This window comes from Lineus longissimus, chromosome 17 (assembly GCF_910592395.1).
Source record: "Lineus longissimus chromosome 17, tnLinLong1.2, whole genome shotgun sequence".
NCBI classification, from domain to species: Eukaryota; Metazoa; Nemertea; class Pilidiophora; order Heteronemertea; family Lineidae; genus Lineus; species Lineus longissimus.
Window position 1 is genome coordinate 8,386,548 of NC_088324.1, and position 21,627 is coordinate 8,408,174.

The 21,627-nt window shown below is 40.9% G+C and overlaps 1 protein-coding gene across 5 annotated transcripts in view; it reads right to left on the bottom strand.

Annotated features, from left to right (window-relative positions):
* Nucleotides 1–9,395: 9,395 nt before the first annotated feature.
* LOC135501604 (choline transporter-like protein 2) overlaps nucleotides 9,396–21,627 on the bottom strand; it is a 41,236-nt gene continuing 29,004 nt past the window's right edge. For 3 of the 5 annotated variants that reach the window (XM_064793799.1, XM_064793794.1, XM_064793798.1), the window contains 4 exons: nucleotides 21,557–21,627; nucleotides 20,296–20,390; nucleotides 14,775–14,859; nucleotides 9,396–14,238 (listed from right to left, as the gene is read on the bottom strand). In XM_064793799.1, coding sequence (XP_064649869.1) covers nucleotides 14,114–14,238; nucleotides 14,775–14,859; nucleotides 20,296–20,390; nucleotides 21,557–21,627 — 376 coding nt within the window. In that variant the 3' untranslated portion in view covers nucleotides 9,396–14,113. Of the gene's footprint in view, nucleotides 14,239–14,774; nucleotides 14,860–17,229; nucleotides 17,319–19,043; nucleotides 19,133–20,295; nucleotides 20,391–21,556 lie in introns of all 5 variants that reach the window. The other 2 variants (XM_064793795.1, XM_064793796.1) reach the window with 2 other exon arrangements.

Below are 21,627 nucleotides of genomic sequence, written 5' to 3' on the forward strand. Positions count from 1 at the left end.
GTCACTGTCCAGTTAAGTGAGTGCAAGAGGAGATCATTAAAAAGTTGTAAATCTGGTTATTGGAGTAAAGATTGTACAATGGAATATCCACAGGTTAAAGAGCCAATTAAGTGCCGCCAGGAGAGCCACGAGCCAAAGAAAAAGTATAGGCTTGAATGAATATAATTTATTATCTTTGGGAATCCTAAGCCTACAGGTACCCTACTTGATAAAAAATAAATTTATTTTGTAACCGTTTATGACGTCGTAAGACATCGCCGGCTGGATAGTGGTATTGTTAACAGTCTACCATGCCAAGATTTTTTGTCATACTGTTGTTGCGCCGTCTATACAATATGCCGGGTACAGTGTACATTGAGTCTGCACTTCACACACTGCGTACTCACACATGTTTGTCATTCCTGCCGTATCATGTAGCCTTGCACAAATAGTGCAATCAAAATTGTTTTAAAAAGGCATACATGTATTTCTCAAATTTGTAAATTCTTAATTGAAATCTACCAGTTCAAGCAATTAGATAGCGTAGTGATACACTATCACTAGGGCCTACCGGTACTCTGCATATCTGTACTGTAAAAAAACGGTGCTCGCGGCTCTTGGCTCTCAGATTGGGGTGTCCCAATGACCACACCTGGTATTCTGTAAGTTACTGTAGCTTAGCTCAGTGGCGTGACCTTTTTGTTTTCACTTTTAAAAACCTATGCGATTTGCCGCACTGAAGGTACCTCCAGAGATTGTTGGACTGGGTCCATTGAATGTGACAAAAATACCCAACACTTATTTACAAATGAAGTGAGGGGTGAGCCTTTTGGTGTAACTCCATATAACTGTCTGGTGATTTCGCTCTGGGCTTGTGACATTCTGATCGGTCTGAAATAATCATTAAAGCCCATCCCTCAAATTGAGGCCTGTGTCCCGATGGTGGCGTTGAATGGCAAAATCAAAGGGGCATGACGGCGGTTAAACCTGTTGCGAATGGGCAGCATCATTACCAGTTCTGAGATCTGGTGTGGTGTAGGATATCTGGTTACCATTGCACACATCTCCTGAATCTGCGGTGGGTTGGTACCCCACGCTACGTAGGGGGAGGTTGCTGGGTAAGACTTGGTCCACGTGAATGGGTAGTACCTGAAAGATGAGAAGTTGCGAATGGACGCCCTGTGAATATGTCCTTCGACCAGCCAGTGCTAACCCGGTCACTGTCTCCAGGTCACCATGCCTCGGTCAATGAGCGGGCGAAGAACCCAATGGCTCCGTCAGGAGTACATCGTCAACTTCAGCCCGTAGTCAAACCGGCACGCACAAATATCTTGGTTGAGAGTGGGGGACATAGTTGAAATTGCTTCTCATCGGGGTAATACAGTACAACTGTATACAACGACCCCATTTTATTTGGATTTTTATTGAGGAGTGGACGATAATGAGAATTTCAGGCCAGTCCGATTGTCACCAGTTCAGAGGGAGATTACCTGATAGTTATGTGGCATTCCGTCAAACGGTTAACTCTTTCACATCCTTTGTAAATTAGTGTTGCTTGTTACATGTCGCATTCAATGGCTCATTTGAGGATAGTTTCGGTGATTCTACTTGACCATGAGCAGGCCCATTTTGGCCTATAACTGTGTAGTTTGTGCTCTGTAGTAGTATGTGATTTGAAAAGTTGTAAATCTGGTTATTGGAGTAAAGATTGTACAATGGAATATCCACAGGTTAAAGAGCCAATTAAGTGCCGCCAGGAGAGCCACGAGCCAAAGAAAAAGTATAGGCTTGAATGAATATAATTTATTATCTTTGGGAATCCTAAGCCTACAGGTACCCTACTTGATAAAAGATAAATTTATTTTGTAACCGTTTATGACGTCGTAAGACATCACCGGCTGGATAGTGGTATTGTTAACAGTCTACCATGCCAAGATTTTTTGTCATACTGTTGTTACGCCGTCTATACAATATGCCGGGTACAGTGTACATTGAGTCTGCACTTCACACACTGCGTACTCACACATGTTTGTCATTCCTGCCGTATCATGTAGCCTTGCACAAATAGTGCAATCAAAATTGTTTTAAAAAGGCATACATGTATTTCTCAAATTTGTAAATTCTTAATTGAAATCTACCAATTCAAGCAATTAGATAGCGTAGTGATACACTATCACTAGGGCCTACCGGTACTCTGCATATCTGTACTGTAAAAAAACGGTGCTCGTGGCTCTTGGCTCTCAGATTGGGGTGTTCCAATGACCACACCTGGTATTCTATAAGTTACTGTAGCTTAGCTCAGTGGTGTGACCTTTTTGTTTTCACTTTTAAAAACCTATGCGATTTGCCGCACTGAAGGTACTTCCAGAGATTGTTGGACTGGGTCCATTGAATGTGACAAAAATACCCAACACCTATTTACAAATGAAGTGAGGGGTGAGCCTTTTGGTGTAACTCCATATAACTGTCTGGTGATTTCGCTCTGGGCTTGTGACATTCTGATCGGTCTGAAATAATCATTAAAGCCCATCCCTCAAATTGAGGCCTGTGTCCCGATGGTGGCGTTGAATGGCAAAATCAAAGGGGCATGACGGCGGTTAAACCTGTTGCGAATGGGCAGCATCATTACCAGTTCTGAGATCTGGTGTGGTGTAGGATATCTGGTTACCATTGCACACATCTCCTGAATCTGCGGTGGGTTGGTACCCCACGCTACGTAGGGGGAGGTTGCTGGGTAAGACTTGGTCCACGTGAATGGGTAGTACCTGAAAGATGAGAAGTTGCGAATGGACGCCCTGTGAATATGTCCTTCGACCAGCCAGTGCTAACCCGGTCACTGTCTCCAGGTCACCATGCCTCGGTCAATGAGCGGGCGAAGAACCCAATGGCTCCGTCAGGAGTACATCGTCAACTTCAGCCCGTAGTCAAACCGGCACGCACAAATATCTTGGTTGAGAGTGGGGGACATAGTTGAAATTGCTTCTCATCGGGGTAATACAGTACAACTGTATACAACGACCCCATTTTATTTGGATTTTTATTGAGGAGTGGACGATAATGAGAATTTCAGGCCAGTCCGATTGTCACCAGTTCAGAGGGAGATTACCTGATAGTTATGTGGCATTCCGTCAAACGGTTAACTCTTTCACATCCTTTGTAAATTAGTGTTGCTTGTTACATGTCGCATTCAATGGCTCATTTGAGGATAGTTTCGGTGATTCTACTTGACCATGAGCAGGCCCATTTTGGCCTATAACTGTGTAGTTTGTGCTCTGTAGTAGTATGTGATTTGAAAAGTTGTAAATCTGGTTATTGGAGTAAAGATTGTACAATGGAATATCCACAGGTTAAAGAGCCAATTAAGTGCCGCCAGGAGAGCCACGAGCCAAAGAAAAAGTATAGGCTTGAATGAATATAATTTATTATCTTTGGGAATCCTAAGCCTACAGGTACCCTACTTGATAAAAGATAAATTTATTTTGTAACCGTTTATGACGTCGTAAGACATCACCGGCTGGATAGTGGTATTGTTAACAGTCTACCATGCCAAGATTTTTTGTCATACTGTTGTTACGCCGTCTATACAATATGCCGGGTACAGTGTACATTGAGTCTGCACTTCACACACTGCGTACTCACACATGTTTGTCATTCCTGCCGTATCATGTAGCCTTGCACAAATAGTGCAATCAAAATTGTTTTAAAAAGGCATACATGTATTTCTCAAATTTGTAAATTCTTAATTGAAATCTACCAATTCAAGCAATTAGATAGCGTAGTGATACACTATCACTAGGGCCTACCGGTACTCTGCATATCTGTACTGTAAAAAAACGGTGCTCGTGGCTCTTGGCTCTCAGATTGGGGTGTTCCAATGACCACACCTGGTATTCTATAAGTTACTGTAGCTTAGCTCAGTGGTGTGACCTTTTTGTTTTCACTTTTAAAAACCTATGCGATTTGCCGCACTGAAGGTACTTCCAGAGATTGTTGGACTGGGTCCATTGAATGTGACAAAAATACCCAACACCTATTTACAAATGAAGTGAGGGGTGAGCCTTTTGGTGTAACTCCATATTACTGTCTGGTGATTTTGCTCTGGGCTTGTGACATTCTGATCGGTCTGAAATAATCATTAAAGCCCATCCCTCAATTTGAGGCCTGTGTCCCGATGGTGGCGTTGAATGGCAAAATCAAAGGGGCATGACGGCGGTTAAACCTGTTGCGAATGGGCAGCATCATTACCAGTTCTGAGATCTGGTGTGGTGTAGGATATCTGGTTACCATTGCACACATCTCCTGAATCTGCGGTGGGTTGGTACCCCACGCTACGTAGGGGGAGGTTGCTGGGTAAGACTTGGTCCACGTGAATGGGTAGTACCTGAAAGATGAGAAGTTGCGAATGGACGCCCTGTGAATATGTCCTTCGACCAGCCAGTGCTAACCCGGTCACTGTCTCCAGGTCACCATGCCTCGGTCAATGAGCGGGCGAAGAACCCAATGGCTCCGTCAGGAGTACATCGTCAACTTCAGCCCGTAGTCAAACCGGCACGCACAAATATCTTGGTTGAGAGTGGGGGACATAGTTGAAATTGCTTCTCATCGGGGTAATACAGTACAACTGTATACAACGACCCCATTTTATTTGGATTTTTATTGAGGAGTGGACGATAATGAGAATTTCAGGCCAGTCCGATTGTCACCAGTTCAGAGGGAGATTACCTGATAGTTATGTGGCATTCCGTCAAACGGTTAACTCTTTCACATCCTTTGTAAATTAGTGTTGCTTGTTACATGTCGCATTCAATGGCTCATTTGAGGATAGTTTCGGTGATTCTACTTGACCATGAGCAGGCCCATTTTGGCCTATAACTGTGTAGTTTGTGCTCTGTAGTAGTATGTGATTTGAAAAGTTGTAAATCTGGTTATTGGAGTAAAGATTGTACAATGGAATATCCACAGGTTAAAGAGCCAATTAAGTGCCGCCAGGAGAGCCACGAGCCAAAGAAAAAGTATAGGCTTGAATGAATATAATTTATTATCTTTTAGAATCCTAAGCCTACAGGTACCCTACTTGATAAAAAATAAATTTATTTTGTAACCGTTTATGACGTCGTAAGACATCGCCTGCTGGATAGTGGTATTGTTAACAGTCTACCATGCCAAGATTTTTTGTCATACTGTTGTTACGCCGTCTATACAATATGCCGGGTACAGTGTACATTGAGTCTGCACTTCACACACTGCGTACTCACACATGTTTGTCATTCCTGCCGTATCATGTAGCCTTGCACAAATAGTGCAATCAAAATTGTTTTAAAAAGGCATACATGTATTTCTCAAATTTGTAAATTCTTAATTGAAATCTACCAATTCAAGCAATTAGATAGCGTAGTGATACACTATCACTAGGGCCTACCGGTACTCTGCATATCTGTACTGTAAAAAAACGGTGCTCGTGGCTCTTGGCTCTCAGATTGGGGTGTCCCAATGACCACACCTGGTATTCTATAAGTTACTGTAGCTTAGCTCAGTGGCGTGACCTTTTTGTTTTCACTTTTAAAAACCTATGCGATTTGCCGCACTGAAGGTACCTCCAGAGGTTGTTGGACTGGGTCCATTGAATGTGACAAAAATACCCAACACCTATTTACAAATGAAGTGAGGGGTGAGCCTTTTGGTGTAACTCCATATAACTGCCTGGTGATTTCGCTCTGGGCTTGTGACATTCTGATCGGTCTGAAATAATCATTAAAGCCCATCCCTCAATTTGAGGCCTGTGTCCCGATGGTGGCGTTGAATGGCAAAATCAAAGGGGCATGACGGCGGTTAAACCTGTTGCGAATGGGCAGCATCATTACCAGTTCTGAGATCTGGTGTGGTGTAGGATATCTGGTTACCATTGCACACATCTCCTGAATCTGCGGTGGGTTGGTACCCCACGCTACGTAGGGGGAGGTTGCTGGGTAAGACTTGGTCCACGTGAATGGGTAGTACCTGAAAGATGAGAAGTTGCGAATGGACGCCCTGTGAATATGTCCTTCGACCAGCCAGTGCTAACCCGGTCACTGTCTCCAGGTCACCATGCCTCGGTCAATGAGCGGGCGAAGAACCCAATGGCTCCGTCAGGAGTACATCGTCAACTTCAGCCCGTAGTCAAACCGGCACGCACAAATATCTTGGTTGAGAGTGGGGGACATAGTTGAAATTGCTTCTCATCGGGGTAATACAGTACAACTGTATACAACGACCCCATTTTATTTGGATTTTTATTGAGGAGTGGACGATAATGAGAATTTCAGGCCAGTCCGATTGTCACCAGTTCAGAGGGAGATTACCTGATAGTTATGTGGCATTCCGTCAAACGGTTAACTCTTTCACATCCTTTGTAAATTAGTGTTGCTTGTTACATGTCGCATTCAATGGCTCATTTGAGGATAGTTTCGGTGATTCTACTTGACCATGAGCAGGCCCATTTTGGCCTATAACTGTGTAGTTTGTGCTCTGTAGTAGTATGTGATTTGAAAAGTTGTAAATCTGGTTATTGGAGTAAAGATTGAACAATGGAATATCCACAGGTTAAAGAGCCAATTAAGTGCCGCCAGGAGAGCCACGAGCCAAAGAAAAGGTATAGGCTTGAATGAATATAATTTATTATCTTTGGGAATCCCAAGCCTACAGGTACCCTACTTGATAAAAAATAAATTTATTTTAACCGTTTATGACGTCGTAAGACATCGCCGGCTGGATAGTGGTATTGTTAACAGTCTACCATGCCAAGATTTTTATCATACTGTTGTTACGCCGTCTATACAATATGCCGGGTACAGTGTACATTGAGTCTGCACTTCACACACTGCGTACTCACACGTTTGTCATTCCTGCCGTATCATGTAGCCTTGCACAAATAGTGCAATCAAAATTGTTTTAAAAAGGCATACATGTATTTCTCAAATTTGTAAATTCTTAATTGAAATCTGCTAATTCAGGCAATGAGATAGCGTAGTGATACTCTATCACTAGGGCCTACCGGTACTCTGCATATCTGTACTGTAAAAAAAACGGTGCTCTTAGCTCTTAGCTCTTGGCCTTTAGAAGGCCCCTCCAGAGATTGTTAGACTGGGTCCATTAAATGAGACAAAAATATCCAACACCTATTTACAAATGAAGTGAGGGGTCAGCCCTTTGGTGTAACTCCATATAACTGTCTGGTGATTTCGTTCTGAACTTGTGACACTCTGATCGGTCTGAAATTATCATTACCGTCCATCCCTCAGTTTGCAGCCCGATGGCGGAGAAATGGCGATGTCAAAGGGGCATGATGGTGGTTAAACCTATTGCGAAAGGACAGTCGGGCGGAGTCCTGATGCTCCGTGTTGTTGGTCTTTGACTGGAGATCATAATCACTCGGGGTAGTTCTGTACTCCTTTTTTACCATGAGCAGGCCCATTTAGGCCTACAACCTGTCAATATTGTTGTAAATTTCAATTAAGAATAAAATTGTAAACTATGCAAGTGTCATTTTGTTTGCTTTAGTGTTTGTGGCGTTGTATTGTTAGATAAGAGCTGCAGAAGAAACTAAGTAAATAAGCAGAAGAAATGTTTTGTAGGGACTGGTCTCTGCATCTGTGTCTGAGTAAACTAGTACTGCTCTAAAAAAACTGCATTCTAAGAATCTATTGATTAGATGTCCATGTATACCTGAAAATCATGCGTAGGTGTCTTTAAATTTCACCACGGGTAGCATGATGGGGGACAATGTCACAACCTATAATGGAAACTAATAAAATATGTGAGCATTTGCACAAAGACTTGGTGGTAGATGCCACAGGGAGGGACAATGTCACAACCTGTGATGATGGTCCAGGGTAAAATTGATGTGGATGCATGAAATCTCGACCCCCCAGGAGTGTAAATACTAAATGAGTAGTCCTTTGTGCACCCAAACTGTTCAAGATCTGGGCCATCTGGCAAAAGAAGCTGGCGATATTCCTGCTCCTGATCAAGACTTGATAATCCCCCTTGTCCTCCACGAGGAAAGAAGAGATGAGGCCAACACCTGTTTTTTGAAGTGCTATTAATAATCCGCTTCAAACATGCCCTGTTTGGCAGCAGTGTTGCAAATACAGCAAGATTTCGCTTCTCCTACCTGAGAGGCGAACATTAAACCTCGATTTCCTTCGGATGAGATTTCAGGGAACACGATAATCTGTATGAAACAAAGGAACCTAGATAGAAATTATGAATTGTTTTAGTAGTCAACACACCATGTGATGTTCTAAATCCAGTACATATTGGCAGTGCAGCGACCTTGGAAAATGAGGTCTATTTGATCGCTAGGAGTTCACCATATGTTGGTTGAAATATCGTGATGAAGCCTTAATATATTTTTGACATTACATACAATGTAAAGATATAGATTATGTCTTATGTGTAGTGCCAGCTCCTATAGTTGTCTTGTCATAATCATCTTGATCAACAAGGTTTTAATACGCCAATGCATGTTGTGCATAGAGGCCTAGGATTGTCATTAATCTGTTGCTCAGAAGCCCCCAACCTGACCTTGGCAAATCTCGGAGGACTAATGTGTGCTACCCTTTATTCGCCCAAAGCAATAGGTCATGGTCCCATCTTAAGCTCGTCAACCATGAGCACCGTGAACAAGCAGTGCCATACAGATATGAAGTGCTGTACATGCTGGGAGACAAGTCCTTGAATCCCCAACTTCGAATCCTGTCTTTTTCATTGGAAATTTAGTTAGGCCACAGTGGTGCTGTCTAGCGGCAGAAGGAGGAACTGAAAGTTTTGAGCGAACATTTCAGTTCCATTTTTTGCCGCCAGACAGCACTAGAGTCGCCTCACCCAATTTGACTGAAGGCGATGGATTTACTTCGTTTTTCTGTCTTCTGAAGATGATCCGTCTCAAACTAAGGGATTTCGATAGAAATTTTTATTTGTTTAAGCAGTCAAAACAGCCCCAGCACACTCAAAAGGCGTCTTCTCACACAACAGACAGTAGATGCCACCATGGACAAGGGCAATTTTCTCAACTCTTCCAGCTGGTTATATTTTACTTTTCTCGTACTGTACCGACTCTCCCAGCATAATAAGAGGGGAATGAATTCTTTTCCCGGACACTTGGATAGGATAAAATCAGTGGATAGACATCTTTTTTTAGCATGACACAGGATTGTGGTTCGGGGCTTATCTTATGATGGCACATTATCAGGAGTAGTCATGGACAAGTTCACTCCTATTACAACCATATCCTTCTCATAGTTGAAGGGTCTTTACTTGCCCTCCCCCTCCCTCCATTCAAATATCAAACCAAATTACCTAGTATTTGTGGGCTGTGAAAAGAGGACAAAGTCACAACCAGAACACAGGGATAAGATCACTTTAAGACAAAAGCTCGATGGAAAATAACTTCTCTAATAATAATATAATAATACGAGTCTTATATAGCGCAGTATCCAACCATTAACTGGCCGCTCAAAGCGCTTGATAGGCCTCTTTAAAAAGCAAATGTTTGAGTTGTCCCTTGAAAGATAACAGAGAGCTGCAGTTCCTAACAGTTGAAGGAAGTTTGTTCCACAGCTGAGGGGCTCCAATTGAAAATGCTCTACCACCGACTGACATGACATTGGTCTAATCACACAATAGCAATTTTATTAAACATATGATTACACATATTACGATTCATGTTCAGAGTTAAAGGGGTACGTCGTTCTTAATAACCAGTGGTCCAGGAAAATAGAAATTCAGTATACACATAGCAGTAGTGCAGTTATTATGCATACTATTTGTGAAACTTGGTATTTGTATATTGGTCTACAAAACAGCAATGCTTAAATTCATATTTGGTACTACTATTCAAATTTAATTAAAAATTTTTAATTTGTAACGACTGAGCCTTAAAAGGGGCACACCATTCGTAATCACCTGTGGTCCAGTTGAATAGAAATCCACTAATACACAATGCCGTAGTGCAGTTATTATGAATACAAATTTGTTTAAACTTGGTATTCATAGTATTTGTATATCAGTCTACACAACGGCAATGTCGAAATATATATTTAGTACGTATTTCCAGAATTAGACATTTTAAAAATTCTCAATTACAAATTCAAAATTTTTAACGAACGGCGTAGGCCTTTAAGGTAAAATACAGACAGCCCCTTTTTAACCCTTGCTACAATAAATCCCAATACCAGGATGAGGTGGATATTAGGGACAATGAAAGACAGTAGCATATACCTGTAGTTAGCAGCAGTATTCATCTCCCTACACCTGCAAACATTCTATTTATAAACCACACTCAGCGGATCTCAGCGCACCAAACAGTGCTTGCATCATCAAGCAGCAATTTTCATAGGACCACCCGAGGAGAATCAGGTAAATATATATAAGACCATCCTTCAGTTTGGTGCCAATAAGGATGTATTGGGTGATAAGTCAGTTGAATACTGCCGCTCATAAACTGCTACTGTACTATAAAATCTTCATTGTGCAAGTGTACAGTTTCAACATCAACAATATAGTAAGTTTCAACAAAGGCCCCTAATTCTACCTGAACGAATGGACGGTGATACATCAAGTTAAAAGCAACAAGCCCGGCCCCTCCTCTCCTAGAATTAAGTGGGAAGCCTGTTCCCCAAGTTTTTACTATCATTATTATTACATGAATCAGTATCATCATGATTACAACAATCAGTAGTGTTAGTCCATCAACGCAGTCGGAGTGGCCGAGTGGAATCATAAGCCCTGTCACCTCTGAGGTCCCTGGTTCGATTCCTGGTCAGCCCGGTACACTCATGTGATAGAGGGCGACTCTGTTTCACAGCATAGGTTTCCTACGGGATCTCCAGTTTCCTCCTACGTACATTACAACAGCTCAATATCGTTTATAGGGCTAATAATGTCCCTGTTGACACTCAGCTCTCAACTCAATATATTTTTCTTAATCAGTGCGATGAACTAACATGAGGAATAGCAGTCCATTTTCAAATGAAAATATAGAATGTAATAGATATAAAGATAGTTTTAATGTACACTCTAGTTTCACTGGTGTAAGACCAGTTCATCGAAAAACCTAGCTGGAACATGATGTCACAACCAACAGATAACTCGGTGCTCCCCACCAACCATCTACTCAAACCAAATGTGTTGAACGGCATTAAATGACCATAACATCAGGCTTGAAGTGAATTCTTCGCACCGGTCTTACATCAGTGAAACTACAGTGTTTGTGCTTAACATAAATATTGCTGTATCATTATCAACACCTTATATACCTGTTCTGTAAACAACCAAATATTTCTGCATCTTAGCGATTTTTAAAATTTTAGTTGATTGCGATATTTCATTTGGGTTTTTTGTCCATTAAAAAAATCGCTATTTTTATTTCTGCAAATCTGGATTATTCTCAAAACCTGCTGAAATGCCAGGAAGAATTTGCTTGTTTACAGTAGGTCATAAATATCTATTTCTCTCCAGGATACAAATATGCCTACCAAATCAAATTTCCATTGCACATGGAATAAACTGAGGCTGATGCATGATTGTATAAAAATAAGACGTTTTCAAAAATATTCCCTTCACAAAAACGGGATTTGAAAACAAAAGTTTTTAGGGGTGGCTCCTTAAATCTGGAATCGTCTCCCATTAGAAATAAGAGCTATCACAGCCATCAGTTCATTCCATCCAAAAATAGCGGCTTTTTAGAGAATATCGTAACATGAAGTGGGAGGTTATTCCACCAAGCTTTGAGCAGGGCGACCTGGAAAGGCCTGTCACAAATAATGGTACAGTACTGTATTGTATAATGGTACATTATTGCATTGTATACACTATTTACAATACAAAATTTATAAAGAGAACTAAACATTTTATACTGACGTCATGTCAGTCTTTCAATCTATGACAAATCACATACAATATATACAGTGGAACCTTAGTGGAAACCTCTCTATTAAGGACACTAGTTTTGGTCCCAAATTGGTTGTTTCTATTCAATTTGACCTCTCTAATCAGGACACCTCTCTCTATTAAAGACAGCACTTGTCAGTCCCATGGGTGTCCTTAATAGAGAGGTTCTACTGTATATCCCATTTCTTAGGGCAATTTCCCAAATTGAAATATATATAGATATACAAAATGATTATTGCATTAACTTTTACGAAACCTTGTGATTATATACAAGTTTATCGAAATCACACATTTATAAAAATCAGTGGCTTCAAACACGACTTTCAAAGATGTCTCTTTTCAAACAAGTGTATTTTTGCTACATACAAAACTAGCTATCGTCTCTGCATAGAGTCTTCACCACATCTGCTCAAGGTTCTCTTAAAAGTTTTAAAAACTATCAATTAGCACGGTCCGCGTGGATGGATTATTGTCAAAAACATTCAACAAATCTATAATCTGGCAAATTTTAGGATGGACACATTCCGCCACAACTTGCGGTGCGCTATTCGCCGAGGTTTGTCAAAAATATTTTCCAATCTGGAGAATATTATCTGGCAATTTTTAAAGGGAAAATATAGCCAAGAGCTAGGGCGTTAAATTGGCCATCTTCGGGTAACTTATATGCGCAGTAATAGCACTGGATGATGTTTGATTCAGCACTAAATACATATTCCACATACAAGCGCAAATAGTTTTGTGGTACTGAGATATAGAAGAGACCCCTATTGGCAATTTCTTTTAACTCTATCTTGCCTACCTAGCGGCTGCCTATAGTCCCTTTAAGAATTATCAAATGGACACTATAATGCAAACTTCGGTGCGCTATTCGACGTTTGAAATACTGACCTTATTAATACTACCAGTAATGATAAATAAATATTGTACCAAAAATATGTAACAACATCTTGGCATAATAGGTATCAGTGTGGTGGTTGACAAAGTGTGCTTTATAAGAACATACTTTTGGTTTCGCTTCAGCAGTACATAAAACACCATGATCGGTGACCTGACACAAGTAAACATGTCCCAAGTTCTTTACTTTCTGTTAAAGCTAGAGCAGAAACAATCGCGTGTTCTTACAATACGTATGCATATATGTGATTACAATGTGTATGCACGCAATTACAATGAGTATGCACGTGATTACAATGTGTATGCACGTGATTACAATGTGTATGCACGTGATTACCATGTGTATGCACGTGATTACAATGTGTATGCACGTGATTACAATGTGTATGCACGTGATTACAAGGAGTATGCACGTGATTACAAGGAGTATGCACGTGATTACAAGGAGTATGCACGTGATTACAATGTGTATGCACGTGATTACCATGTGTATGCACGTCATTACAATGTGTATGCACATGATTACAATGTGTATGCACATGATTACAAGGAGTATGCATGTGATTACAATCAGTATGCACGTGATTACAATGTGTATCCACGTGATTACAATGCACATGCATATTGATTTCCTACAATGTGTACACTTTTCTTTGCATGCTCTTCAAAAATTTTCCAGTTCACTGTTTTTTCCTGGAACATCAACCATGGGCTTAACCCCTTGAGGACGGCTGACAAGTTAACTCACAAGAAAAACCCGACCCGGAGGAGGCCGATGAGTTAACTCCACATCACCCGATCAATGATCAGACGAACTTGCCTAGATTGTTATTTAGTTACTTCAGTTTATCGTAGATGGCAGCACACGTCAACTACTATCGTCTGCTTAGCTATCAGAGCATGTGTTTTTGGCATAAAAAGTGTGGACTTGTTCTAGTCAACTCCCAAGAAGCGCGCTTTGACACTGGTGCAGGTCACCGAGTGGAAATGAACAAATCAACAGTGGAAAAGTCATTATTCTGCAAATCAAATAAGTAATTTTCAAAGTAATGCCTGTCCGTCCAGTGAATAATGACACGTGGAAAAAACTCTGTCCTCAAGGGGTTAATTATCTGAATAGTTAAGGCACTTGTGCAAACCTGGGTTGATTCAAGATGCATAGTGAAGTATTTGTAAACATTAAAGCATAAAATTTCACACAAAACATGAAAAATATATTCTTTTGGGTCACTAGACAGGCAAGTGTATTAGAACATGTCAAATGTTCAATGAGACGGGACTACTTTTCCCCTCCTCTTCATCCATTCCCAGCCTACTTGTCCTTCTTCTTCCCCTCTCCTGGTACCTTCTTGTTCTTCTTGCCAAGAATCTTCATCAGTTCCTTGCTCATGTAGTACGGCTTTTCCGGTGAACCGTCGTGGCGTTCAAGGTCCTCCACTGCAAAAGACAAAGTTGAATTAACGAAATATTTCGAATTGCAGTGGAACCTCTCCATCAACCTCTCGACTGCTTCTCAAGCGGTCGCTATAATAGACACGTGTATAGTATATATCAGACACGCTATAATAAACACGTGTATTTGATTGCGACCGCTACAGCCATCGGCGACAGTCAAGAGGTCAAGGACACCCTCGGGACTGTGCCGCCCTCAACAGAGGGGTATATTGACCTAGTGACTCTGTCTTTGGCCAGAGTTCGTGTCCACGCAAGCTACTCATGTTTCTCACTTGGTGGGATCTTTAACCTGCCCTAGCATAGACACCAGATACAAGGAACCTCGGTTCAAATGTCTCATTCCAAGGACTGTGAAGAGCCAGGAATTTTAGTTCCCATGGAAAGCCAAAGCGTAGTTCATCCAGAAATACAATCCAGGGTCGTCCACGGGCCCTATTGCGTGGTAGCCAGCAGTGTTAACCACAAGGCTATGAGGCTCCCTAACACTCGTACCCAAAGCACGGAGGCTAAATACTCACAGAAGCAAAGGAACATGGTATCGACTCCCATACTGTAGACGTTGAAGAACATCGTCGCGATGATGTAAGACCCGATAGTGATCACCTGGAAATGAAACACAGAATATAGTGTGACGTCCCTTAGTGGACACCTCTCTTATAAGGACACCTTCTCTCTTAAGGACACTGCATTTGCTCCCAAATTGATCTTTTACATTAAATTTGACCTCTATACTGAGGACACCTCTCAATTAAGGACCGCATTTGTCTGTCCCAAGAGTGTCCCTAATAGAGAGGGCCCAATTGCTTTTAAACTAAATAAAGTTTCCTACTTTTTACCGAAGACTTTTTTATTCTTAGTGATATACTTGCTGAATTACTGCAGTTTCAAGCACTTTTTAGTAAGAATTTATTTGTCATAAAGTAAAACATGTTATAAACTCCAAGGGGAGAAAATATGACATCTTGCTTTCTGTAGCAGGGGGTGATGTGTTGTGGGCATCTATAATACGTCTAAATCGATGTCAAAGATAATACAACTCTATCAGTAGAGGCCAGCTAGCAATAATATACCACTACAGCAGAATTTCTCACTCGTAATTACTTCAATTCATGCAGCATCAACAAGCAGGGATACAGACAGTAAGATGCAACACAAAAAAAAACAGAACAAAAAAACCTTACCCATAATGACAGTTAACCTAAACTATTAAATTCACCGAACTTAAATGGAGCTGGACGCCACTCTTTTAGAGAATTACTTTTTCCTGCCCACCGATAAGAGCAGGATCTTTTACTTCTTACTAGCTTAGCCTACAACTAGATTCTCTAGACATGGAGATATTTCTCCTGCTGCTCAAAGACCTTAGCCGTCCGTTAAAAACTTATATAATTGAATTTGAATTTTCAATTTGTACTGAATATGAAATCAACATTGTCATTGTGTAGACAGATTCATACCAAGTTTCAAGCAATTTGCATGCATGATAGCTGCCCTACGACATTGTGTATAACTGCATTTCTATTTTCCTGAGCCACCAGTACATGTGAACGGAACGCCTCTTTAAAAGATAGGCAAAAAGACCAAGAGCTTCTACTGCAACACCATTCTTAGTAGAGCCATACGATTTCCCGCCAAAAATTGTTTTCAAATAGTGATTTTCTTGCAAAAGAGTGGCATGTGCGACCCATTTAAACTCAATGACAGGTTTTTGATTAATCATATGGTAAACGTAATTAAAGAAGAACGAAAATGTCATTATTAAAGGATCAATGGCATTATTAGGTGCATTATTATCAAGCTGCAGATAAAAACATAAAAATGTGTAAAGAATGTTCGTGAACATTAAGAGCCGTGGAGAAATAAAGGGGCTTACAGTATGGGCAAGTTCACAATGCACATTTATAGGTCTCCTGAAGCACCGAGACACTGCGGGATGTTACTGCTCATCTCAAGATGCATAATCCCGCTCGAACAGCATCTTTACAAACCTGGTCATCACTCTTAGGCTGTCGTTCGTACTCAACCTCGACCCAGCAATGACAATCACACTTGGGTTAAAGAACATCGGCAGGCGTCCCTTCTGAAGGCACAATTCCGACAGTTCATTGATAAGGAGAACCTTCCTGCCTAACGCCATCTCCGACTCTTTGAATACCTCACTCAGATGAAGGAAAACGGTCTTCAGTCCGTAACTGGTCACCACCACACTGACAATATGAGTACTGCCTTTGTAGTCTTTGATTTTGAACCCACACACCACCGAAGACACTTCACGGTAATATACACATCTTTGACAGGTTGGGGCAAGTTTGGACCTCACGAGGCGGGTAGGACTCACGCCCCATGCTCTTTTAGGAACTTATCACCGAAGACAGGAGATAGCTACTCTCACAGTGGGATGGGAAGAAAGAAATGGACACAAAGATTTTCTGGGTTCCGGTATTCAACACCTGGCGGTTCACCGATAGACATTTAGATTGAAACAAGTGGAAGAATTTTTCGACAGTATAGCCCGTATTTTCAAAGCCTTTCTACAATTTTACAAATGCCCCCAAAACTGTGTCGTGTACCGACGACCGAGGGATTTGCTGTCTTTGCGAAACCTCGTCCGTCTGCAAACCAAGCGATGAACATACATAGGCCCTTGTGGATTTCAGTTTGTCCAGGCTTGAAGCTGATAGTCATCAACCAGTCTCGCTACAGTGTGTCTCAAAAGAGGTGAACCGAAGTTAAGAAGCTACAATGATCACTGAGAACGCGCAATTTATAGCAAAATACTTTTCACAGCCATTTCATTTTTTTCTCAGTGCAGTGCCATCTTCTTGTGAAATTGACAATAGACTTGATGGCCCCACCATTGACAACAGTCAAGCAGTCACCATCAACAATCAAGCTGTACTCTTTTGAGACACACTGTAGAATGGCATATACTACCCACTTCAACACAAGAAAACTTCGTTTTTTCATACTCACAATTACTGGAACAAAATAATACTTCAACTCGGGCGCAAATTTACTCAAGTAGGGTATACTTCCATCGAAGAAAAAGTAGGACGTGACCGCTGTAAAAAATCCACAACAAAAAAATGAAAACACCAACTTTGTTTCTATAAATACAACGACGCAAGCAAATTTCATGAATTAGTAGACAGCCAAACATGCAGACACGATGCTGAAAAATTTCTAAAATTTATTGCTGAAAAAAAACTACTTTGACCAATCGTCATGTTGTATGGCTCTGCTGCTGCGACTTAAATCGCTGGTTTGCGGGGCGCTTTATACCATCAATACTAAACAATAAGCGACAAAAACAACATGCCATTAGTTTCAAACAATCTCCGAGGTCACGTAAAAACAGGCCTCGTAAAATCATCCAGCGAACACAGAATCTAGAATGAAGAAACTCTGTCCAGAGAAATATGAATTACAGTGAAACCTCCCTAAGCTGACACCTCGCCATTAAGGACAACCTCTCTATTAAGGAGACTACTTTTCGTTTCCATTCAATTTGACCTCTCTAATCAGGACACCTCTCTATAAAGAACAGCACTTGTCATTCCCTAGGGTGTTCTACTGTATACCCAAAGATTTCTCTGTCTATAGATACTGATGCAACCAGAGGAATGATCCTCACAGAGGGGGGGGGCTGCAAGGCATCAGCAGATACTTACCTGAGGCAAGCGCTGTACAGTCCACATCACAATTGACATCCCTCCTGCATCGCGTCAGTGAAGCGCAACGTATGCACGAGTTACGCACTATGTTTCACGTAAATAAGGTGCGACTTAAGCTTGACTTTACGCCGCACATCAATGACGCGATTTAAGGGTGGTCAATTATGATCTGGACTGTACAGTGACGTACAAAAGTGATGTACAAAACCAGTATTATTGTGAACCGCAAAGTTTTGGCATCACCTTATTTTTGGGATTGGTAAAAGTTTCTTTTGAAAGAATCATTCACGCATTTCATTTTGGAAGATTTCAAAATATCTTCAAGTTTTTTCCAATCAAAATATACTTTTTTGTGATTTTTATTTCCGCGACACTGATTTTTTTTTGTTGGTGAAAATATAAATTTGCAGTTAACAGTATACTAGGCTGAACTAGAGTTTGAAAAAGTATTTGAGATCCTTCCTCTAAATTCATCCACTCATGCAAGACACACAAGGAAAATGCAATTTCTATTCAAGCAGAAATCAAAATGAAAGATATGTAGACTATACAATGGTAAAAATCTGACTGAAATCTACATGGGCGAAACACCTGGTAACTAAGCAAATGCCAACATCATAGTTCTCATCAGGTTAATTTAGTCCTGGCTGCGATATATGTGCTGATATTTCACACACCGGTCCATAACATGAACATACATTTCACCATCAGGTCCCACTTCTTGGACGTACATGAATTAACTTGCAGCCTAGGCTGACCATGACAGTCATATCAAGTCAACTGTATAATTTTATCATATCATATCATATCATTACTGGGGTCGTAACCCTATTGGATTTTTGCAATATATGTTCAACAAACTTGTAAGTAAAGACACTTTTTTGTGTCTGAAACTACGATCTAAAAGTTTTTTGGAAAATTCAGATGATTTTGAATTGGATGCAAATTTGTATGATCTTGTCCTTCCATAATAAATATAAAGCTTTCCGCAACCAATTGCGGTCCTAGGACTATCTGTTGACCGAGAAATGTTTACAAACCAGTCCAGGATGGCCCACATTAACCTGAGCAGAACTCAAAACAACACGGCATCACGTCGCCATGGTTACTCACTATCAACGGCACGAAATAGTAAGTCAACTGGGGCGCATATTTGCTAAGATGGGGAATACTCCCATCGAAGAAAAAGTACGACAAGGACACTGGAAAAGAAACGAGAAGGGAGGTTAATAACTGTGTGGATCGCTAAAGAGGGCGCTCTACACGTGCTAAAAACAAAAATAAGCAGAAGTGAAAAAGAAATTAATCTATTGGCTGAAATAATATTGGTGAATAACTTATACTCTTTTCAGGACAGAATCAGCGTCAGAATCGGCTGAAGTTTTCAAGATTTTGTATCTGGTTAGGTATGCGCATGAACGAGTTTGTTTTGAGTTCTTTTTTATGCGGATGCGTACCTGGACATAAATCTGGACCAGATGCCTATTGCTACGCTGATTCAACCCCCTGTGAGGAGTATTGAGACATGAATTGATGACACTCCTAAGAAGATCACACAGTGAATGTTTCTTGAGATATGACCATGACCTACTTTGACCTAAAAAGTAGGTCACATTCACTTAAATCTTTGTGAACATGCAGAATAGTTCTCTTCATATCGAATTTGAAGAATCTAGGATATATAATGTTGAAAAGTGCAACTATGGGTGAAAATTTAAAGCCTGACCTCTGTGACCTTGGAAGGTCATATTTCATGCTAAGCTCAAAATCGCTAACAAAAAGCAGTCACATTTCAAACATAGCATTTTCACAAATTGTGCTCATACTTTAAAGGGGTTGACATTTTGATCAAAAATTTTTCCACATATTCTTCGCTACTACAACTGAAAAGCATTTACAAGGATATTAAAGGGTATAGTTACGCTTACATCATGTACACATGCAACCCCACATGACCGAATGCAGCATTCTCAGGCGTGTGACTACAGGGTGTACCAAAGTTACTGAATTTGTGTAAGACATTCATTTGAAGATAACCTCAACGATTTTAGTAATGGTTGATTCATTGCTGGATAAAATCATGATCAAAGTCTCACCAAGTTTCAGCTAATTTATATGCATGATAACTGTACATCGTCATTGTGTATAACTGCATTTCCATTACCTGCACCACCAGTTATTACGAACAAGTATCCCTTCAAAATGAATGTTTGGAAGTTTAAGAGCTGCAACTGATACACCCTGTAGTAACAATGACAGACAGTTGCCCTTTTTTCTTATTTTGTGCAACATATCATATGTCCACAAGACATAAGCATGACATAATGCTTGACATGCATTTTACATTTATATACAGACTACTTACAACTAAGGGCAACCAGATATATCTTAACTTCGTGATCGTGTCGATCGCCCAAAATATGTTTATATCGAAAGCGTAGATCGCAAGACATGTTAGGGCTAGGAGAGGGAAATAAATCGGGCAACAAAAGTTAAAACAAAGTGAGAAAATGAAAATTATAGACGTCAGAAATATGAACACTATCATGAAGTGAGCACTGTTTGCATATTGAACACTCCTTAACACCTTCAGCGCCGAACCACGTAGATCTACCTGGCCCAACTCCCCCCTGTTTGAGCTGGTTATCGGAGTTTCATGGACTTCATGAAAGAACTATGCCATCGCCATCTTCAGGGCAAGGCAGGAACTACGTAGCCCAAATCCCCGTTTGAGCTGGTTATCAGAAGAACTACGCCATCGCCATCTTCAGGGCAAGGTAGGAACTACGTTGCCCAACTCCCCCTGTTTGAGCTGGTTATCGGAGTCTCACCGACTTCATGAAAGAACTATGCCATCGCCATCTTCAGGGCAAGGTTGGAACTGAAAAGACCAACCCACTGAGTAACAAAATAAAGCTGTTCTGACACCAGGAATTTTTAGGGGGCTGGGGTGTTGGAAAAGGGGGACAGCTATTAACATAACTCTATTGATTCAAGAAGACCTTGTCCTCGAGAAGTTACTGCAAAAGACCTTATGCAGCCATCTCTTATGCATGTACTTTTTTTTCTGGGGTCTGAAGGGGTGTTGGGAGGTGAAACACCGGCGCTGAAGGTGTTTCTCAAGTGGTCAACAGGATTTGCTGCTACCGTGAACACTTTGAAACAGGGAACACCATGAGTACTGAACACCAGTCGTGTTGTGAACGCTTATTGAAAAGAACACTTTTGATAGCAGCGATGGACCGGCCAAAAAGGCTTCACACATATGTAATCTAAGAACAATTGAAAACCTATCAAAAAGATCGATAGTTTCAATTTTGCACTGACGCGAGCCCTCTGCATTTATCAATGTTCAAGAATTATGCGGAGAACATCTAGCAATGTGAAGCCAAAGTTACCCAAATTTAGACACGCGGGACTTGTGGGAAGAGGCGGGAGTCTGCAGAGACAATAAATCTTCTGTCTTTTCATCAGGTCTGCAATGAAACTTGCATATGAATTGTTTATATACAACTCAAGCTGTCCAGATTGTGACAATTTTCGACACACCCTGTAACGGAATAATCTTGTATTCAATAAATTTCTCCCAAAATATCTTTAAACTAAAGGGATGTTTTATGACGTACCTGTAGCTCCAACCACCACAAGTTTGGCGATTAACAAACAGAATCCTGTTGTCTTATCCACAACCACAACT